The sequence below is a fragment of the Grus americana genome, chromosome 32, assembly GCF_028858705.1.
Source record: "Grus americana isolate bGruAme1 chromosome 32, bGruAme1.mat, whole genome shotgun sequence".
NCBI classification, from domain to species: Eukaryota; Metazoa; Chordata; class Aves; order Gruiformes; family Gruidae; genus Grus; species Grus americana.
The window spans coordinates 284,827-303,834 of NC_072883.1; the positions used below are offsets into that span (position 1 = coordinate 284,827).

Genomic DNA, 19,008 nt, shown 5'->3' on the forward strand with positions numbered 1-19,008 from the left:
AGCAGCTTTGTCGAGGCCGTTCATGACGAGATTTCAGCCGAGCAGAGGCGCAGGTTACGGGGGGCTCTGCCTCCTCCTGTGTGACAGCAACTGGAACAAATCCCACCCGAGGAGATGAAAAGCACCCTCGGTGGGGCTGTAAAATGGCATCAAGTGCCTGTAAGGAGAAATATTTCAACTGGAAAAAAGGCCAAAATTGGGACTATCCCTCCCTGCCTCAGCAGTGGGGCCTGAGCGATGTGGGGTGTGCGCTCCTAGCCCCAACATGGCTCCCCCAGGAGTGCGGGGCCTGGCACTGGGCAGAGGGCCTGGGGGGTGCCGGGGGGGCTTCACCTTGGGGTGCTGGGGGGGGCCCCGGGAGGCCTCGTCCCGCCGCCGTCGTTGTCCCCCGTGGGCCCATGGCTGTGTTTCCCGTGATGCACCGCGTCCCGCGCGGCCCAGGACTACAACTCCCATCAGCCCCCACGCGAGGGACTCAGTTTCCCGGCTCACCATGGAAGGCTAGGAGTGGGGCAGCGCGCATGCGCCGCGGCGGGGAGCTGGAGGCAGGGCCTCCGCCATCTTGTCCTGGTCCCTGAGCAGCGTGAGCGATGGGGGGGGCGTCCTGTGGATCTTAAAGGGGGCACGGTCCCGGGGTGGGGCCACCTCCGGTTGAGATGGAGCGCGACCCAGCAGAGGAGGTTCGCTGGCGGGTGGGATGGCTGCGGCAGGGATGGCGGTAGCGGGCCGGAGCCTCGGCCCTTCTTCTCCCGTCGGTTTACCCTTCGCCGCCACGGGGCCCGCTTTAAGGCCCGGCGGCGGGAACGGGACCGCGGTGCGGAGGGGAAGGGGGGGGGGGACTGGGGGGGCCGCGGGGGAGAAATGGCGGGAAGGCGGGAGGCGGGGCTAGGGGCAGAGAGGGCGGGGTTTGCGGGGGAGGGGCGGGGCTTGCGGACGAGCGGGAGGAGCCAGACGAAAGGGTGGGGGCGTGGCTTTGACGTGTGGGCGGGGCCAAGAGGCAGGTGAGGTGCACCGTAGGGGGTTCGGAGGGGTGGAGCCAAGGCAGGGGGCGGGGACTAGAGGGGGCGGGGACTAGAGGGGGCGGGGACTAGAGGGGGCGGGGACTAGAGGGGGCGGGGACTAGAGGGGGCGGGGACTAGAGGGGGCGGGGACTAGAGGGGGCGGGGACTAGAGGGGGCGGGGACTAGAGGGGGCGGGGACTAGAGGGGGCGGGGACTAGAGGGGGCGGGGACTAGAGGGGGCGGGGACTAGAGGGGGCGGGGACTAGAGGGGGCAGCAGTATGGCAGGCCCCCCCCCCGAGCCAGGCCCCCCCATGTCCCCTGACCACCCCCCTGTGTGTCCCCATCTCCCCCCCAGACCCCCCCTATGGAGCCGGGCCGCCCGGGCCGGCAGCGCGTCCCCGACTGCATCCGCCGACAGAAGCGACGGGAGCTGGACGCCCGCCGCAGCAAGTGCCGCATCCGCATCGGGGGGCACCTGGAGCGCTGGTGTCGCCTCAAGGAGCAGCTCGGCTTCGCCCTGCACTCCCAGTTGGCCCAGTTCCTCCTCGACAGGTCTGGGAGAGGGATGCAAACCCCTTAAAAACCCTTGGGATGGGGAAAAGAAAGGTTAAACTCACTCACTCTGTCTTCCCACCACAGGTACAGCTCCCACGGCTGCGTCTGGAGCCCAGGTAGGCGCCTCCCACTCCAAATCCGCATCGGCATCGATTATTTTGGGTCCAGAAGAGGTTTATGGTGAAGAGAGAAAATTCCTGTTGCATTGAGCCCGAGCAGGAGGCAGTTTGTTCCCCGCGTTGGGCCGCATTGGCGTTGTTGGCATCCCCAGCTTTATTCTGGGGGGGGGGGTATTGGAGATTTTGGGGGCTGCTAAAAAAGGGAAGCTGTTAATGTGATGGAAATATCAGAACCTGCATGAGATGCTGGAGGAGGTGGAGGGAGACTCTTGCAGATGGCCCAGCCTGCCCCATGCTAGTTTTACACGATGGAGAACAACTGAAAAGCCAGAGTTTGGAGCTGTTTTTCACTTACTTGTCCATTTTTTTGGTGCCTTCCGCAGGTGAGCCGGAGCCCAACCTTCTCCACGCTGATGCCCTGCAGCGCCTGGTTGTCCTGTCCCACGGTCACGGCCAAGAGTGTGGTTTCATCCCCGATGTGAAGCCCCCAGCCCCAGGTGGCACCTCCCAGCTGGTGTGGGAGTGTGTGGCGGGGCACAGCTTCTCCTGGGGTGTCCCCGCGGCAGTGGGAGACCATACCCCCGCAACCAGCCACCACGGAGAGGAACAACGGGGGGATTCAGGGTGCAGCTCCCCACCAGGCACGGGCCGACGGCGCTCGCTCCGGCAAGTGGGGCTGACCGCTGAGTCCGGCTCCGGGAAGGACAATGCTGAACTGGAGAGAGCAGCGCGGTCACCCGTCAGTGATGGGGACCAGAGGGAAGAACTGGGAGCTGGTAGTGATGATGGCAATGATGGCAATACAGGTGAGCTGCTCTGTGTCCCCTTCTCCATCATTATTTCCCCATTGGTCCTCTTGATTCCCTGTCTTCAGCCCTTCTCCCAGTCCCAGGGGCACATTGACCACCTTCCCACTGGGATCAGACGTTCTCCCAACCCTGTTACCTCCTTCTTGCTCCTGAGATGGCAGCACCATCACGTAAAACAAATCTCAAAACTTGGTCCTCATTTCTTCTGGTCAGCGGGATGGCACCATGCAGGTCCTTTCCAATGCCTGCAGGCTTCCCAACCCTGCTGTCAAATCTACTCCCCATCCTCCTCCTCTCCCAACATCCCGGCTCAACCAACCCCATTTCAACTTACTGCAACTCCTGTCATCTCCTTGCAGCTCCCCAAGTGCCAACGGAGACAGGGACCACGGCAAAAGATCACGGGAGGTGAGTGGCGGTGTGTGTGAGTCTTCCCCCAGTGTATAACTGGGCTCTCCGGAGCTGAAGGTCAAGGTTGGACCCATCCATCTCATCCCTTGAGTTCTCCAACAGGCGGCCCATGTTCTAACAAAGACCTTCCATGGTTAAAACCTGTTGTGGCAGAGTTGACTTTGATCGTTGCATTCCTGCAGCGCACTTGTCCCAGAGGAGAAAGCGGAGCAGGGGGCTGAGCCCCAAGAAGAAGAGGAGGAAGACGACTTTGCCGAGGATGATGACCTTGCCTACACCGATGACCTACGTGATGAGAACTACCACCCATCTCTGGACAGGTGAGGAGCGCTTAGAGCTGCTGGGAAGGAGCCTGTGGACTGAAACCCGCATCCAACCGATGTCCTGCCACGTCCCACCATCTAAACTGTCTTGCCCATCCCATGTCTGTCTTTTCTCCCAGTGACTCTGAGCCACAGCGACGACAAAGCCAGACCAAAACCCGTAAGAAAACCGTAAAGGAGGAGCAGCCCCCAAATGAGCCGATCCTGACCGGCTCCAGCCCTTTGGAGGAGAAGAGTGGACGAGTCAGGTGAGTCACGACGGCCGTGTCAGTGTGGTGAAGGGCATTGGGGTGTCTGTTTTGGGGCATCCATCTCTCCATGGCCACTGAACAAGCGTTTTGGGGCATGTTGGAGATGCTGCTGCTGCTGCTTTCCGTGCTGAGAAACCAGATGGAAACCATCCAACCCAACAGCAAATGATGTTCAAGCCCTGAGCTCTGGGCAGGACAGGAGCCACATGTCCCCAGGAGGGTTTAATCCTCTTCCTCACGGTGCTGCCGTCTGCAGGGCAGAGCTGTGTTGCCAGGCCTCGTTGGGTGTTGGTCTGGCACATGGATCTTGCTACGAGGGGCCTCGAGTCATCATTTCATCTGCTGTGTGGCCAGGGAGCAAGGACATGCTGCTTGGGCAGGGCTCGAAGACCTCTTAAACCACCACTGTGGTGGGCGTTGAAGCCTCCAAGCAGCCTGGAGGTTTGCAGCAGCCGGAAAAAAAAATCCATACGTTCCACCCCTGTGTAAGCACAGAGACTCCTGTCCCCACCTATAGATACGGGGATTCCTCCAGCACCCAGAGCGGCTCTATATGGCCCAGCTATATTGCCCAGCAGCTCAAGCCCATGGGGAGAGGTGAGTAGTGATGGCAGCGCTGCCAACCTCAAGCGTTGGTCAAGGGACAGCTTGAGAATGACCACGATTATTTAATTTGCAAGTGCTCTTCACCTCTGCCTGTTCGGGGCTGAGGGTTGGGTTTTAATCTCTCCTACCCAGCTGCGTGGGCTGAAAATTCACTTTTCTGTTCTAAATAAGCTCAAATCATCACTCGATTATTCACTGGGTCTTTATGCAAGAGTATTAAATACCAGTTGGTCTCGATGCTGAAACAAGATGGTCTGTGTGTTGCCTCTTGGCTCTGACACACGAGGAGATGTCACCTTGCTGGATTTTCTTACACTTTTAATACAACGAGGGCGTTAAACCCCCCCTTTTTCGTTGGAGTTAGCCGGAGCGACCACCTAACACCGCCTTGTAACACATCTTGCCTTCGTACATCCTACGAAAAATGGGACCAGCAGCAAAACACACGCCCCAAAACTCACCGTGTAAGTATCGTGCTGCTCCGTTAAGGCTCTTATTGATTGCTTTTTCACTTCGACGTGGCATCGCCACTTCTTTTTGGTGCTAAATACCCTTCCTGTTTTCTTGCAGCTCTGAAACCGCCTCGCAGCTTGCTGGAAGAGTGAACACCCTCCTGGAAGTCCAGTCCTGGCAAAGGAAAATGTGACGGTAAATCTGGCATTTGCTTTTCTCTTCTCCCTGCCCACCGCTGGTTGCATAGCACCGGGGGGACACCAGGCCCTAAAATTCAATTGGAGGGTGGAAGGGTTTGGGTTAGGTCAGGTCTGGGTAATCCTCGTTAAGGCCAAAAAATGAATTAGAAGAGGGATTTTTTGGGTTCTGCATGCTTTCCATTCCAAACCCTGGTGTTCAGACCTCCAAAAGTACATCGGTGCCTAAAGATGCACCTGGAGGTGGAAGCAGCCGTTGACTTTCCTGGGCAACCGGTGCAGTCTTGGAGCTTTTAACCCCCTCTCCAAAGCCCGGCCTAAACTTTAAGTTAGTGCTGCCCTTTTTAAGGCTCAGCTTGGTTACAGAACTCCTATTTACAAGCATTGGATTAATTTTTTTCCCCCCTCCTTTGTCACAGCAACTGGAAGAACAGAGTTAAGAGACTTTTATGAGCAAGAGTGTCCAGACTTCGGTGTGTTCATCCTCTTCTTGCTGCCCAAAGGTAATGCCATCGTGAGCTAATAAAACATTTTTAAAAGATAGTGGATGAAGACGCCCACCTCCTATTTTTATTCGGTGCTGAGGATGCAGTCTGGCATCATCGTCTATTAACGATCTCTTTCTTTCTCCTCCTCACAAAAGTACGCCTGGGGTTTTTTTTGTTTTTTTTAACGTATCTTTCTTTAATTTCAGGATGTCAGCCAGAAATAGCTGCTGTTTCCACGGAGCTGCGGATAAATTATAGATCAAATGAGGCTGGCGTGAGGTTGACGACAATCTTAAATGTCCTGGGATGTATCCAAAACCGTGTGAAAGCCTTTTTGTAATGAGTAATAAAGAATATATTCCTATTTATAATGTCTAAAAGGTGCATTTGTTAACGACATTTCCTGCTCCGATGGGGAGAAATACTGAATTCCCAAAAGGGAAGAAATTAAGAGGATGGTTTTAATGGAGGATTTGCTTGGAAACCCATCAGCTGCGAGGCTGGAGGACCACAGCTTCTCAGCTCTGTGCTTGGGGACAAAGACAAAACCCTCACTCAAGACCCTTCTTTCCTGTTGCAGCTGCAAGAGGCGAGCGCGGCCGTGTGACGAGGACGTGGCCCAGATCGGCCCGAAAAGAATCAGGTACCCAGGGCCGGCGGGGAAGGGGAAGCTGCTGCGTCATTTCCCAGCCCGACGAGAAGGTGCAGCTCAGCCCTTGCGTGGTGGGACACCCTTGGCAAGCAAGGCTTCCTCCTGCAAGGCTTTATTTGCTTAAATTAAGCTTTTGATGGGTGAGGAGGACCTAGCGGGGTGCCAAATCCAAAAGCCACAGCTTTTTCGGGTCTCCTCCCCGCTCATCCTCAAAGATGGTTTTCTACCTTCTCTCCCGCAGGAAGGCGGCGAAGCGCGAGATCCTCCTGTGCGACTTTGAAGGCTGCGGCAAGATCTTCTCCAACCGCCAGTACCTGAACGTGAGAGCTGGGGGCAACCGTTGCGCTGAAATCCACCTCTCACACCCCGGGAGGTGCAGCCGAGCTGGGCACGAGCACCCGTCCCACTCCCAGGCTCTTCTGGGGCCATCAGAAGCTTTGGTGACCCACCAAATGGGTCAGGGTTTGCCTGTCCAAGCTCCATTTTGGATATCTTGGGTGTTGTCCTAGAGCTGGAATCGGGCAGCCCGAATTTCCCATGGCTTTCTGAAGCTGGATAATTGATACGGGACTTGTTGGCCCCGCACGTTCAGCAACAGCTTGGCCTGCCTGAGGTCCCTTGAAGCTCCACCATGCTCTTCAGGGAGCAAAACAGGGGAGGCTGTCGCTGGAAGGTGCCCTTGGGCTTCCTCCAAGTGCAGCTTCTCACTGCCAACCTCCTCTCTTCTTACTCCCCCTTTTTTCTCCCCAAAATGGCAGCACCACAAGAAGTACCAGCACGTCCACCAGAAGACCTTCACCTGCTCGGAGCCCAGCTGCGGCAAGTCCTTCAACTTCAAGAAGCACCTCAAGGAGCATGAGAAACTGCACAGTGGTGAGTCAGGGCATGTACTCCCTATATGGATATATACCTCCCTATACCTCTGCTCCTGGGCTACAGCTGCCCACACCCACATCCTCACCATTCACATTCGCATCCCTGACAAATGTTGCCACAGCCGTTTGCTTTCTGCTCCCGAGAGCTCATTTATCATCTCCGTTTCTGTGCTGGGAAAGCATCCCGCCTCCTAAAACGCAATCCTGAAAGCTCCCCAACTGCTGGATCACCCCCTAATTCTTTTTTCTTCCGCCCTGCAGACAAGCGGGACTACATCTGCGAGTTCTGCGCCCGTTCCTTTCGTACCAGCAGCAATTTGATCATCCACAGGCGCATCCACACAGGAGAGAAACCCCTGCAGTAAGTACCAGTCCCACTAACGCAACCCTCGACTCTCTGCTCCGCATCAGGGTTTCTCCCCATCGCGTTTCAACCCAAATTTACCTTCTCGGTGCATGGGTGGGAGAGCCAAGTCCCTCGCCGTGTTTAGCCAGACGGCTGGCTGTTATTTTTGCTTTGCCTAAAGGTTTCTGATTGCGCTCTTATCCAGCAGCTTCAGGATCAGCTTCAGGGCGTGGGTTTGACTTGGAGAAGCTTAATAAGCTGGGATTTAATGAGAGCAACGCAGTTCCTTGCCTGGAGGGTGTGCTGAAGCCACACAGAGCTAACGCAGCTTTGCTAAACCCCCGTAAAACTGCAGTATCAAGATGAGGCGGGGCTGGTTCTCTCTCCCTCGTGCTTAATCCCTTGTAATACCTTTTTTTACATTGCATTCCATTCTCTTTTTCTCCCAGGTGCGAGATCTGCGGCTTCACCTGCCGCCAGAAAGCCTCTCTGAACTGGCACATGAAGAAACATGACGCCGACTCCTTCTACCAGTTCTCCTGCGACATCTGCGGCAAGAAGTTTGAGAAGAAAGACAACGTCACTGCCCACAAAAGCAAAAGTCACCCCGAAGCGCCTGGCGCTCCGCCCCAAACCGAGGGGAGCCAACGGCAGACAGTGCCATCTCCACCGCTGAGCTTCAGTGCAGGGATGCAGGCAGGGCTAGAGCACCCGGAGGCACCTGCGGCATTGGCCGTGGAACCCCTGGAGATGCCGGGGCTTGGGGACACCCTGGGGAGCAGTGGTGAACTGGAGAAGACCCCATCTGCCATTGCAGCCTCGGCTGATTATCGGGGGGGTATTGGAAAGGAGCCAGGTGCACCCCGAGGCCAGGTGATGGACGGTATCGGTTCGTAGCATCCTCTGGTTCTTGGCTAAAGGAGGGACCAGAGAGCAGGATGGAGCAAGGTGAAATGTTGCTGCAGCATGCCAAGGTGCCAAAAATCCCAGCTTCCAGGCAAGGACTGGCACTTCCCAGAGGAAATCCCAGCTTCTCCACCAAAACCTGGGCTTCCCTCGAGCTGGCAGCAGCGTTGCTGCAGGCAGAGAACCTCTTGCCTGGCTCCAGCTGCAAGGAGAGAGTGTAAGGTTGCTGAAGTCCTGGGCAGGATCCTGAATAAAGACTTAAATTTTGTGTAAAAACGAGTTTTCCCCGCTTGTGCCAGCCACCTCTGCACCACGGCACTGAGGTTCTATGAAAAACAGAAGCAGAAAAGTGAGATTTCCACATGCGCAACCTGCCTCGATGCCCAGTCCAAAGGTTTTCCGCATTTAGCACGGCACTGCCCCCTATCTAAACCGCACTGTCAGCTTAGAGAAACCAGTTATGAAGGAACTGACCCAAAATTGGGGCTGAGAAGCCTTGGTGAGAACTCCCAGAGCAGGGATCGATGATGGGTTGGTGATGGAGAAGAGATGCTCTGTGATACCCCATCTCAGGAGCATCTGCTTTCCTGGTGCCGTTTTATTTCTCAGAGCAGAAATTTGGGGAAATTTCCTGGGTTGGGGGGGAAAACAGGCACCCCAATTTCCTCCCAACACAGGGCAGCAGCACCTCTCGACTTGCTCCTTCCCCAAGCACCCATGGTTGGTGCTTGCCTGTGGAAGGGTGACATCCCCTCACTGAGGGACTTCCGCTCACCCCAAAAAGTAATTCTTCACCCCTAAAAAAAGAGCTTGATAGTGCCAGATGATGGGCCATGGGGAGCAACAAGGATTCCCCCCCAAAACCAGGGTCCCTCTCCCCATTTTCTGCCTCTCCAAGGGTTTATTTTAAAGGTTGTACGTTTCATTCCTTTCCCTTTTCTAGCAGCTCTCAAAGAAAACAGAGCCATTGCCTCAATGCTTTCTGACTTAAGAATTAAAATGTATCTATATACATGCAAGGAAAAGGTGGGGACAGTCTTTAACCACCAAAAGAATGGGCCTTTTTTGGTATTTAAAAGAAGCCAATTTACATTTTAAGATTTAATTTAAAATTGCAGGTAGTCCAAGGCTCCAAGTCAGGGTGATTCTGTGGGGCTCAAGGCTTGGGGCATTTCTTGGCAGTAGCATCGCTGCAGGACCAAGCCTGTCCCGAGAGCAGCTGGCACAGAAGAAACAAACATCAGATTGTTGGGGTTGGTTTTTTTTTAGGGTTTTTTGTCTTTTTTGCACAGCAACTTTTATTTCCCCACTAAACAGTGACAGGGCAAAGAGACATAACAGCATCGCGGGATCACACGAGGGCAGGCAGGGGTTTATAAGCACGCGCGAGATCACACCTAAAACAAGGCTTCCCCCCTCCTTCCCCACGACACGCCTGGGTTTCCCCCAGGACCTACCCACACCCACAAAGCCAACCCCAAAAAACCCTGTGATGCCAAGCACACCCGAGACACCCCAGGTTTGCAGCACCTCCGCGGTTCTCCCTACAGTTTTTGGGTCGAGGCAAAAAACCTCTGTCTCCCCTTTATTTCCCCTGCCTCGCTCCCTGGGGCTGCGGCTCCCAGCATTCGGCTCTGCTCTGGCCCCACGGATGCTCAGCATTAACACGGGGTGGGGGGGGAAATCACGGGGCTTTTGCTCTCTAGCAGCAGCAAAAGACGGGCTTGGCCCTTTCCCGAGGAAAGGAAAGCGAGGATGGGATGAGGGGGGGAAAGCTAAAAGGTGACCTGCAGAGGAACAGCGTCAGAAATCAGGGGTTGGGTTCAGTACCTCTCCTCCTCACGCAGGTTTTCTAGCCGAGAGCTTCCCGGGGTGCACAAAAGCAGACTGCTTTGGCTACGGATGGGTGCAGGATACGATAATCCCCTAAAGTAGCTTTTCTCCCTGGTTACATCCCTGTTTACATGGGGCAGCCAACTTCAAAAACAAAAATATATGGGGTTGCTTATACAGCAGGGGGGGAATAACCCCACAGAGAGGCTATTTAAGCAACTGCCCTCAACAGTTGATGCCCCAGAGGAAGGTTTTCAGGGTAAAAAGAGACCCAAAAAACCTTTTGAATGCAACAAGAAAAAGTTAACCCCAAAGCTGAACAAGGGACAATCATGAGTTTTGGGGTCCTTTGTCTGAAAGCAAGGGGGGAAAAAAGGGGACAGGATGGGGCACTACTTGCAGGTCACCTTAGGGAGGGATAAAGAAACTGGACGGATCAATTGCAAAGGGAGAGTGAGGAGCCCACGTAGAAGAGCCAGAAGAAAGGAAAGATCTTTTCAGTGAAAGCGGCCGTGAAGGTGAAGATGGGAGCCATGTTATCAGCGTTGTAAAACGCCACCCACCCACCTTCGTAGTCCAGGTACACCCCAATCTTCCTGGGCCTCTCGCACAGGGACAGGGGCGTCTCCGGGGAGGTGAAAGCCTGATACTGATCCCAATTCTTTCCCTTCCAGTTCAACCCCACCGCCCAGATCCCTTCCTCCGGAGCAAAGTCGATTTTCTCCTTCCTCCGCACAGACTCGCGGGCCGCCCCCAAGACCCAGCTCTCTCCATCTCCCACCTCCACCTCCCAGTAATGCCTCCCAGCTACAAAACCCTCCGCTGCCAGCACGCAGAAGGAATAATCGAATCTTTTGGGGTTTGCCGGCAGCTCTTGGGGAGCACTCCTGAGCCGTACGCTCCTCTTATCCTCCGACAGCACCAGGTAGGGGTTGGCAGTGTCCGGGTCCAGAGACAGATCACCTGGGAAGGGGGAAAAGAAAAGCTTTTTAAGCACCCAAAGCGCCAAGAGTCACAGAGGAACAAAGATCAGGCTCCGCTTTGTAATTAAAGCGGAGAGACAGCCAGATCTCTGCTACAAACCCACCAGCCTGCCCCATCCGAGACACCTCCTTGCTCTGGAATAGAAATTTCTGGGCAGAAATAACTTTTAAGTCACTGCCAAGTGCTGGCACAAATATCTTTGCGTTTAAGGGCTGTTCTTTTCCTCAGGGGACTGTCAGGAACTAGGGCTGCACAGCCTGAGGACGACTGTGAGAGGGGAACATCAGAGACTGTTAAAGACAGGCCGTATCCTGCGCCCAGCCAAGGAGACAGAGCCCACCCACATCCCTGAACCAAAGGCAAAGGTTGCAAAATCCACCTCTGAGCTAACTCAACACCCACCAGCGGGGCCAAAGGTCTCCGGGTAGAGCAGATCAGCTTCTGCAGAGTCCTCTTAACCCCCCAGTTTCCTAAAAAAATTCAGGACTGCGTCTTTCATGGACTCTCCCAGCAGCTGGATCCCTTTCCCACCCCCCCCCAGCTCTCTTGGCAGCACCAGCAATAATTTTCTCCTCTCCTGACCTCTAAGTCTAGCTTGAAGGTCTTACTGCTGAGACACCCCTGGGGAAGCTGAAACTCCCAAATTAAACCTTGCAAAAATGAAGGTCAGAGTCCCAAACCCAAACCGTGCTCACCTGTGTCATTCTCCAGCTCGAACCGGAGGTTCTCTGAGGGAAGAAAAGAAAGAAATTTAGATCCCTTCATGCACGGGGATCACCTACGCACACAGGACCTGGCTCCCTGCTTTACGGCAAGCCACCAAATGCTGCTGCTTGGGAACGACCACCACATCAAACTTCCATGCAGAAATCCAAGGGAAAAGTGCTGCTTTTCAAGCAAACAGGGCTTTTTGGTTTTGAGGAGCAGATGCTCAAAGAATAAGAGTTCTCCAAACAAGCCCGAGATAAAAAAACAAGAGCATGGCTCAAACCAAGTCATCTTTTAAATTGAATTAAACGTAGGGGGTTAGGAGGCACCAACTTCTGAAGAAAACCTTTTTCAGCACTCACCCTTGAACTCCAGCAAAACCTCTTTCAGCACCGCGCTCTTCTGGGAAAAGCTCTTGAGTTTCTTTTCCAGCTCCGTGAAGCCAGCCTCTGGCTTGCAAAACATCCAGCTCTCAAAGCTGGGGAGAAGAAACAAATATTAAGTTCCCCTCTGGAAAAAAATAAATAAAATAAAATCTCCAAACTAGAGGCAGGAAAGAAACCTGCTCTGGGACTGAAGAGGGTTGGTGTTGGGTTATTGTCCCTCTGTCAGTGCTTGTGAGGCCACACCTGAGGACTGGGTCCAGTCTGGGGCACACAGACATGTGGGGGGATCGATCTCCACGCCCTGGCTGGGGCTCAGCCCCGAGCAGCCCGATCCAGTGTTTAATACCAGTCCTGATGGGTTGGATTCGGTCCCTCCCCAACCAAATACTCTGTGGTTTCCTCTGGAAGGACTCTCAAACCCTCCCACAACCCACCTGTCACAAATCCCCTTCGCAGAGGTTTGGTTTGGCAGCACAGGTAACACCCAGGCGTGGGCGAGAACCACAAAGTGGGCAAGGAAGAAGGTGGACAGAGCATTTGCCCTTGAGCTACCCAGCTGAGCCTCCCAGTTAACCCAGCAAGGGCTCCAGTTCACTCACCTGCTTCCAGCCGGGGCAACACCCTGGACAGAGAGTGGGGAAAAAAAAAAAAAACCACCAAGAAACTGATCAGTACAAGTGTCTCTTCTATCCCGCAGCCTCTAAAACCCTCCCCAAAACTGGCCCCACAGCTGCTCTGCTGAGGGGATCAGCTCTCAGCAGCTGTTTCCAAAGCAGAGTGCAATTGGACTCACAGAGATGGTAGAATTAGTTTAGAATTATGGGGTTTTATTTCCCCTTTTTCTTTTTTAGCCTGAGTGGAGAAAAAAAACCCATGCTGCTTCTTTTAAAAGAAATTAAAAAAAAATCATGATTGCCATCAAACTGCCAAAACCATGAGAATTCAGGGTTCGCAGTGACAAAAACCAAAAACGTCTGGTAGGTTTGTTTGGGTATTTCTTAGTATCAAAGGGGGCCCAAGCAGCTTCACTACCACAAGGGCCAATTTTACCCCCCAAAACTGTGCTAAAATTTGGGTTCCCACCTGAAAAAAACAGCCCAGCAGTCCTACAGCAAGTCAAAACCCCCGATTCATAGATGGGCCAGCTCCAGCATGGGGTTAATGGACCTGAGCTGCTCCCCAGCGGGGCATGTCAGCACCCTGCGGTCCCTGCAAATGGATTTTTGTCCCCAGGGGTCCCAACCCCAAGCTTTCCCTGGTTTTACACCCTGCTATACCATAACCTCTGGGCTGGGAGGACACATCCCAGCAGGCTCACCTGCCCAGACTGGTTTCCTGGGCCGTTCTCCCCTCCTTGCTCACCCAGCAGCTTATCAAGCTGGGCAATCTCCTCGGAAAGCCGGGAGACACTCTCATCTCTCCTCTTGATGATGTCTCTGTCTAGCTCCTCCAGACGGGACAGCAGGAGCTGCTCCTTCTCCTCCAGGAAGCCCCGGAGTTCCTTGCACTCAGCCACAATCTTCTGCCTCTCCACTTCTGTCTGCTTCTGCAAAATCCAGAGGGGAAACCCACGTGAGACCGACGTCCCCAGGGCCAGGGAGGGTTCAGGGAAACCCCCATCCCGAGGTACTCACCAGCAAGTCTTCGCTCTGCCTCTCCCTCTCAGCCTTGGCTTCTTCACGCCCTTTCCTCAGGGAGCTCAAATGCTCCTGTGGCACCTCCTGGAAGGAGAAAGAGGAGATCTGTTGGGAATCCTTACTACTTGGGATCAGGAGCACAGAGCAAAGGGATGGTGGGGGATTCCCTCCAGCAGTGCTGCTAAAACTGCCCAAATTTCATCAACTATGTATTTTCTGCAGCTGGAGAACACCGTGAACCCAAACTGAGGTGAGGCCATCACCCCACCATGTCCTCCCCTGCCCCGTTATCTTCAACCCTTACTTTTGGGCATGCCAAGAAAGCCAAAACTTCCCCCAACCAGCCCAAAAACTCCTGAGCAGTTCAGAGTCAGGTGCAGGAGAAAGAAGAAAGGGCAGCATGGCCAAAAAAATAAGTTGGAGCCAATTTTTAGCTCCCTTTAAGAGCACGGCTGCAAACGCAAACCACCAAATCCCACCCACGTGAAAATCCCTTCCGTCCCAGCACCCAGGGAGACCAGCCAAGGCACCCTGACATCTGCCTGAATCCCACTGAGATGGAGGGGCTGGCCACTTCCAGGCTGCTCGTTAAGTTTATTAACAACTTATTACTGGAAACCACCACACTCATTTAAGTCATTTGACCTCCAAGGAAGACAGGAGAGGCTCCTAGCAACACCAAACAAAAAGCAGCAGGGCTTTTGGGAGCAAGCAACGACAGATCTTTTATAAATAAAACACAAAGCTACAGAGATTGTGCTGTGCAAACCAGGGCTTGCTACCACACGTCTCACGGTAACACAAAATTCAAGTGTGAGAGATAAAAGCAAAGGGCAGAAAAAAAGGGGGTACAGGTTGCAAGCAGCCCCTAAGGGGCAACAACCGCTTGTTAAAAGTGCGTAAAAGCAGATTAACGAGGGGAAAAAACCCCAAGAGAGCAACAGCCTGAGCAGCGTTCAATGTCAGACCTGCCTAAAGGCCCCGCAGTCCTAAAAAAGGACAAACACTCAAATCCGGGGGGGGAAACAACGCCAGCTCGAGCTCCAGCTTCCCACCAAGAGCAACCACAGCCACCAAAGATGGCAAGGACAGTGCAGCCGGGCACCCACAGCAAATTCAGCATGAAATCCAGTATAAAAGTGTTTGGTGCCACCTGCCTCGACACCAATAACTGCAAGAATCAATGTGCTGCGATTAACGATCATGCAAATCCCTTCCCCGATCCACTATGATCACCCCGGCTGCGCTAGTGCCACCCTCCTCCTCCTCCGGCTGCCGCTGCGCAGTAAACATCCGTTCCCCATCCGGCATCTTGGTTTTCCTCCACCTTGCCAGAGATACAAGACCTGGCTGCTCAGGATCAGGCTGCTGTGCTCACACACCTCTTAATTACTAATTATTTCCACCAGAGAGCCCTCCTGCATCATGACATGTGGGTCTCCCCTTCATCACCACAGCAGAGACTGAACACCACTGGAGGCTGGGCTCCGTATTTGCTCTGCGTCACGTTGCTATATCACCCTGTGCTGGCTTTTTCTGGGGGGAAAGTCACTCCTGGGGATTCCTGCTTCACTTTAGCCCCAGATTGTGCTCGATGCTAAAAAAAAGAAGCCCCTCCACGCCCAGGAGCCAGGCTCCATGCTCACTCCAGAATATTTTTTCCCCAGGGAAGTAAAAGCTGAGGATTTTGGGGTGCCCAGCAGTATTTTGCAAGCTCGCACCCGCACAAATGCAATCCCAGGGATTCCTATGCCAGCCTGGTGTTATTTCGCACAGGGCACATTCCCCCATCCTGCCCTATGGCATGGGGTCAGCCCCCAACACAGGGGATTCCCGTCTGGGGAAGATGAGTCCCTATCGCACCCCATATCCTGCCCCACTGCATGGAGAAGCACCCAGCTTGGAAAAAGGTCCCCAGTGGGGCCCCATTCTGCACTCCACACCCTGAAGGCCTCCACTATCCTCACTACACCACAGGTATGTATGAATGGGGGATCCCTATTGCACCTTACGCAGGCAGCGGGTCACCAGTAGGTACAAAGGGGGGGGGGTCCCCAATACACCCAAGGAGCATTGCCTCCCGTGGGGAGGGGGTTCCACAGTGCGCTCCCACCCGTGGGGTGCCCTTACTGCACTCCCAATTCGGGGTGAGGGTGTCCCTGCTACTCTCCCTTCGCAGAGAGAATCGTTATTGCATGCCCCATCCTTGGGGGTGGCCTCCTGCACCCGAGAAGGGCTCCCCGGAGAATGTCCTCACTGCACCCCCACATCCTGGGGGGGCCCCCAGTGCACTGCTGCCCCGGGGAGGGGGGGGTCCTTACCGCAACCGGTATGTGACGCCCAGTCCCCTGCCGCCCCCGGGGCTCCCCTACCGCGCCCGCCACGTGGTCCTGGTACCCCGCCGCCCCCGCCACTGACCTCTGCGGCGTGGGCCGCCTCCTCGGCGGGCAGCACGGTGTGGGTGCGGTGCTCCCGGGAAAGGTGGCAGACGACGCACACGGCGCGGCGATCCTGGACGCAGTAGAGCCGCAACGGTTCTCCGTGGTGGGTGCAGCGCGGCGGCCCCGGCGGCCCGGGCGGAGCGGCAGCGGGGAGAGGCGGGGCGGGGGCGGGAGGCCCCGGCGGCGGTTCAGCTGGGCCCGGCGGCAGCCCCAGCTGGCGGACGATGTGGACGATGTTACCGAGAGAACGGTTGGGGCGGAAAAGCCGTTGCGGCACCGGCTCCCGGCACTGCGGGCAGCAGAGCCGCCGCGCCGAGTCCTCCCAGCACTGGGTCACGCAGGCGCGGCAGAAGTTATGACCGCACTCGGCCACCAACACCGGGTCGTTGAAGTACTCCAAGCACACCGGGCATGTCAATTCGTCCTGCAGGCTGCGGGCCGCGCTGCAGGGAGCGGGCGGTACGGCGGGGGGAGCAGGCGGCGCCTCCATCCCGGCTGCGCTGGGCTCCGCTCCGCGCCGCTCCGCCGTCCGTCTGCTGGGCAGGAGGGGCGGGGCCGCGCATGCGCAGGGCGAGACAAGGCGCGAGGACGCCTGCGTCTTTCCCCGCAGGGGGGCGTACTGCGCCTGCGCGGTCAAGAGTGGGCGGGGCCTATAGCATGAGGGGCAATGGGGGGCGGTCCCTATAGGGTGTTGGGGGAACCCGGATGTCGGGGTCTTTATAGGATGTTGGGGGGGTGGTGTGGGGTGTGTGTGTGTAGGCATCGGTGTCTATAGGCTGCTGGGAGGGGTGTGTGTCCCTATAATGTGCTGAGGGAGCCCGGGTGTCTGGGTCCTTATAGGATGCTGGGGGGGGGGGGGGGAGTGGATGTATAGGTGCCTATAGGATGCTGGGGGGGCGTGTCCTTATAGGTTGTTGGGGTGGGGGGAGAACGCGTCTCCGTCCCTATAGGATGCTGGGGGGAGGTCTGCATCCAGATAGGTTGCGGGGGGGGGGGGGAACCCAGATGTCTGGGTCCCTAGAGGATGTTGGGGGATGCATTGGTGCCTATAGGAGGGGCCCCCCATGACGGGCAGCTCCATAATCGCTGAAAAATAAACTTTAAATATACGTTAATTCACTCAGATCTCCTCAGGCTGTCCCTGCGAAACAGATGCTACTACATCACATCTTAATACTATTACATCACACCTTAATAATCGCTAAAAACAATCATCTTAATGTGTAATGATTTGACAACAAAGTGTCTTTGTTAAGCTGAACATGGGCCATCTCCTACTTTAATTTTTATTAATTATTCTTCTATCAGCCCCAATAAAACTTCCTCCCATTTTTCCTGTTTTTTTTCACCACTGGAATGGGGCAAAGGGATGTTTTTTGGGGTGCCCTAAATCAGGTTAATTCACCCCAAAGCCAGTGAGGCAGCAGGGTTGGGATGCATTGTGCTCAAAACCCACCCCAACAACCCCCCATGATGTTTAATTAATTTAAATCGCAGCTTTGCGATCATAATTAAGCCTTAACAACACTATCGGCCAGTGGGTGGTTTGCCTAGCTTTGCTTTTTTAGCCTTTTCAAACCTTTTTTTTTGGTTAAAAAAAAAAAAAAAAAAAAGAGATGCCATGTAGGTTTGGAGCTGCCCTGAGTGGCAGCAGACCCTCAAGGCAGCCCATTTTGCCTCAAAATTAGTGTTTTTTGTGGAAATGGGCACATTTTTGCCCCAGGCTTGCTCATCTGTCATCCAGCAGCTGGGTTTTCCAGTGTAAAGCATTAAATACTGCAAAAAAAAAAGGTTGGGAGAACTCCCTGTGGACCTTTTTTGTTCCTTCAGAAATGCATTTTCAGGGGGTGGTGGTCACTGAACTGAAGGTTTTTGATGCGAAGGTGGGAAGAGAGGATTTTTTGGGGGTGGTTTTCACAGCATTGGCCTCTCTGCTGTGTAACCTCTCCGCCATGTCACAACAAGTGTCACGGGTCACCTTGAGAGACCTAAATTCAGGGAAAAATAACCCAAACCCTCCCTGCACCCATGCAATAGCCCTTCCCTAGATTTACAATCCTTACCAGGAGAGTCCCTCTTGCTGCGGGAGAAGCATGAGGCAGATGGAGGATACACCACAATTTCTCTGCTTTTCTTTAAATTTTCTCACTGTCTCTGGTAAAATTTGCTTTGGGGAGGAAATATTTGCGGAAGACATTACTAGTGGATTGGGGAGAGTGGAAACTGGGGGGGAAAACCTGCTAATTCGGGGCCTGAGGGTTGGGATCGCCTCAGAGGGGAGGTGCCCGCTTCCAAAATGGCGGCCCGCGCCAGCTTCCAAAATGGCGGCGCCTGCCCTCTTCCAAAATGGCAGCCTCGCCTTCGGGCAGGGCAAGAGGGAAGATGGCTGCGGCCTCCTCCTCAGCGTGAGGCAGTCAGGGCAAGTGGGGCAAGATGGCCGCGGCCTTCCCCTTGCCGCTGGGAGGGCCCTGCTCAAGATGGCTCCTGGGGGTGTGAAGCCCTGGGAGCCATCTTGGATGAGGGCAGCCAGCTGGTGTTGCCATGGCGACGGGCCCCATCAGGGGCAAAGCCCCCCAAAAGGGCCGCTGTGGCTTGGGGGGTACACAACACATTTTTGAGGCATCTGTGAAACCCAGACCACTCAGGGGGCTCTTAAACACATTTGGGCTGTGCTCCTTGCTGGCCTGAGATCCCTGACATGCATTGACAGAAAAACCCCCTTTTACCCCCAAAACCAGACCCTTTCCCCTCTGTAAAGAATCGGTATGGCCACCACAATGTGAGGGTTTCTGCAGATCGGCAGCCCAGTCCCCTCAGCCCACACTTGCTAAAACATCCCCAAGTACCCTCCCCCAGCTCCAAATTTAGGAGTTTTTGCCCCAAAGTGCTCCCCAATGGCTTTATCACCAATAAATTTACGGGGTCGGCAGCAAGGAGCTCCCCCACCGCAGCCCTCTGTAAGGAAAATGGCACATCCCCATCCCCACAGAGGGGCAAGGGAATCCCAAACCCTCCTTTTTTCCACA

At 54.9% G+C, this 19,008-nt stretch overlaps 2 protein-coding genes and 1 long non-coding RNA gene across 4 annotated transcripts; 1 reads left to right on the forward strand and 2 right to left on the reverse strand.

Annotated features, from left to right (window-relative positions):
* Nucleotides 1-514: 514 nt before the first annotated feature.
* LOC129198306 (zinc finger protein 692-like) lies at nucleotides 515-8,269 on the forward strand. Of its 2 annotated transcripts, none has more exons than XM_054807490.1 (12): nucleotides 515-583; nucleotides 1,358-1,554; nucleotides 1,642-1,673; nucleotides 2,060-2,482; nucleotides 2,845-2,893; nucleotides 3,079-3,216; nucleotides 3,339-3,467; nucleotides 5,795-5,857; nucleotides 6,108-6,186; nucleotides 6,625-6,739; nucleotides 7,003-7,102; nucleotides 7,537-8,269. In XM_054807490.1, the coding sequence occupies exons 2-12, from the start codon at nucleotides 1,367-1,369 to the stop codon at nucleotides 7,982-7,984; spliced, it is 1,764 nt and encodes a 587-aa protein (XP_054663465.1). In that variant the 5' UTR covers nucleotides 515-583; nucleotides 1,358-1,366; the 3' UTR covers nucleotides 7,985-8,269. The 2 variants fall into 2 exon arrangements, with proteins under 2 accessions (XP_054663465.1, XP_054663464.1); XM_054807489.1 differs by having other exon boundaries at nucleotides 525-680.
* Nucleotides 2,899-5,414, reverse strand: LOC129198391 (uncharacterized). Its single transcript, XR_008574470.1, has 3 exons — nucleotides 5,288-5,414; nucleotides 4,538-4,703; nucleotides 2,899-3,037 (listed from the first exon to the last, which is right to left on the reverse strand). It is a non-coding gene; the product is annotated as an uncharacterized LOC129198391 (long non-coding RNA).
* An 830-nt stretch (nucleotides 8,270-9,099) lies between the features above and the next one.
* On the reverse strand, nucleotides 9,100-16,603 carry LOC129198317 (E3 ubiquitin-protein ligase TRIM7-like). The gene is made up of 7 exons (XM_054807513.1): nucleotides 15,960-16,603; nucleotides 13,539-13,625; nucleotides 13,223-13,450; nucleotides 12,504-12,526; nucleotides 11,881-11,996; nucleotides 11,506-11,538; nucleotides 9,100-10,789 (listed from the first exon to the last, which is right to left on the reverse strand). The coding sequence occupies exons 1-7, from the start codon at nucleotides 16,470-16,472 to the stop codon at nucleotides 10,263-10,265; spliced, it is 1,527 nt and encodes a 508-aa protein (XP_054663488.1). The 5' UTR covers nucleotides 16,473-16,603; the 3' UTR covers nucleotides 9,100-10,262.
* Between the last annotated feature and the right edge of the window lie 2,405 nt (nucleotides 16,604-19,008).

What these genes read in the sequence shown, in the direction of transcription:
- LOC129198306 (XM_054807489.1), top strand. Translation starts at nt 657, where the DNA reads ATGGAGCGCGACCCAGCAGAGGAG. An exon ending in GAGAAGAGTGGACGAGTCAG is followed by an intron (nt 3,468 to 5,794) that starts GTGAGTCACGAC and finishes TTCCTGTTGCAG; the next exon opens with CTGCAAGAGGCGAGCGCGGC. An exon ending in GCATGAGAAACTGCACAGTG is followed by an intron (nt 6,740 to 7,002) that starts GTGAGTCAGGGC and finishes TCCGCCCTGCAG; the next exon opens with ACAAGCGGGACTACATCTGC.
- LOC129198317 (XM_054807513.1), bottom strand. Translation starts at nt 16,472, where the DNA reads ATGGAGGCGCCGCCTGCTCCCCCCGCCGTACCGCCCGCTCCCTGCAGC. An exon ending in GGCAGAGCGAAGACTTGCTG is followed by an intron (nt 13,451 to 13,538) that starts GTGAGTACCTCG and finishes TGGATTTTGCAG; the next exon opens with AAGCAGACAGAAGTGGAGAG. An exon ending in CGAGCTGGAGAATGACACAG is followed by an intron (nt 10,790 to 11,505) that starts GTGAGCACGGTT and finishes CCCCCTTCCCAG; the next exon opens with GTGATCTGTCTCTGGACCCG.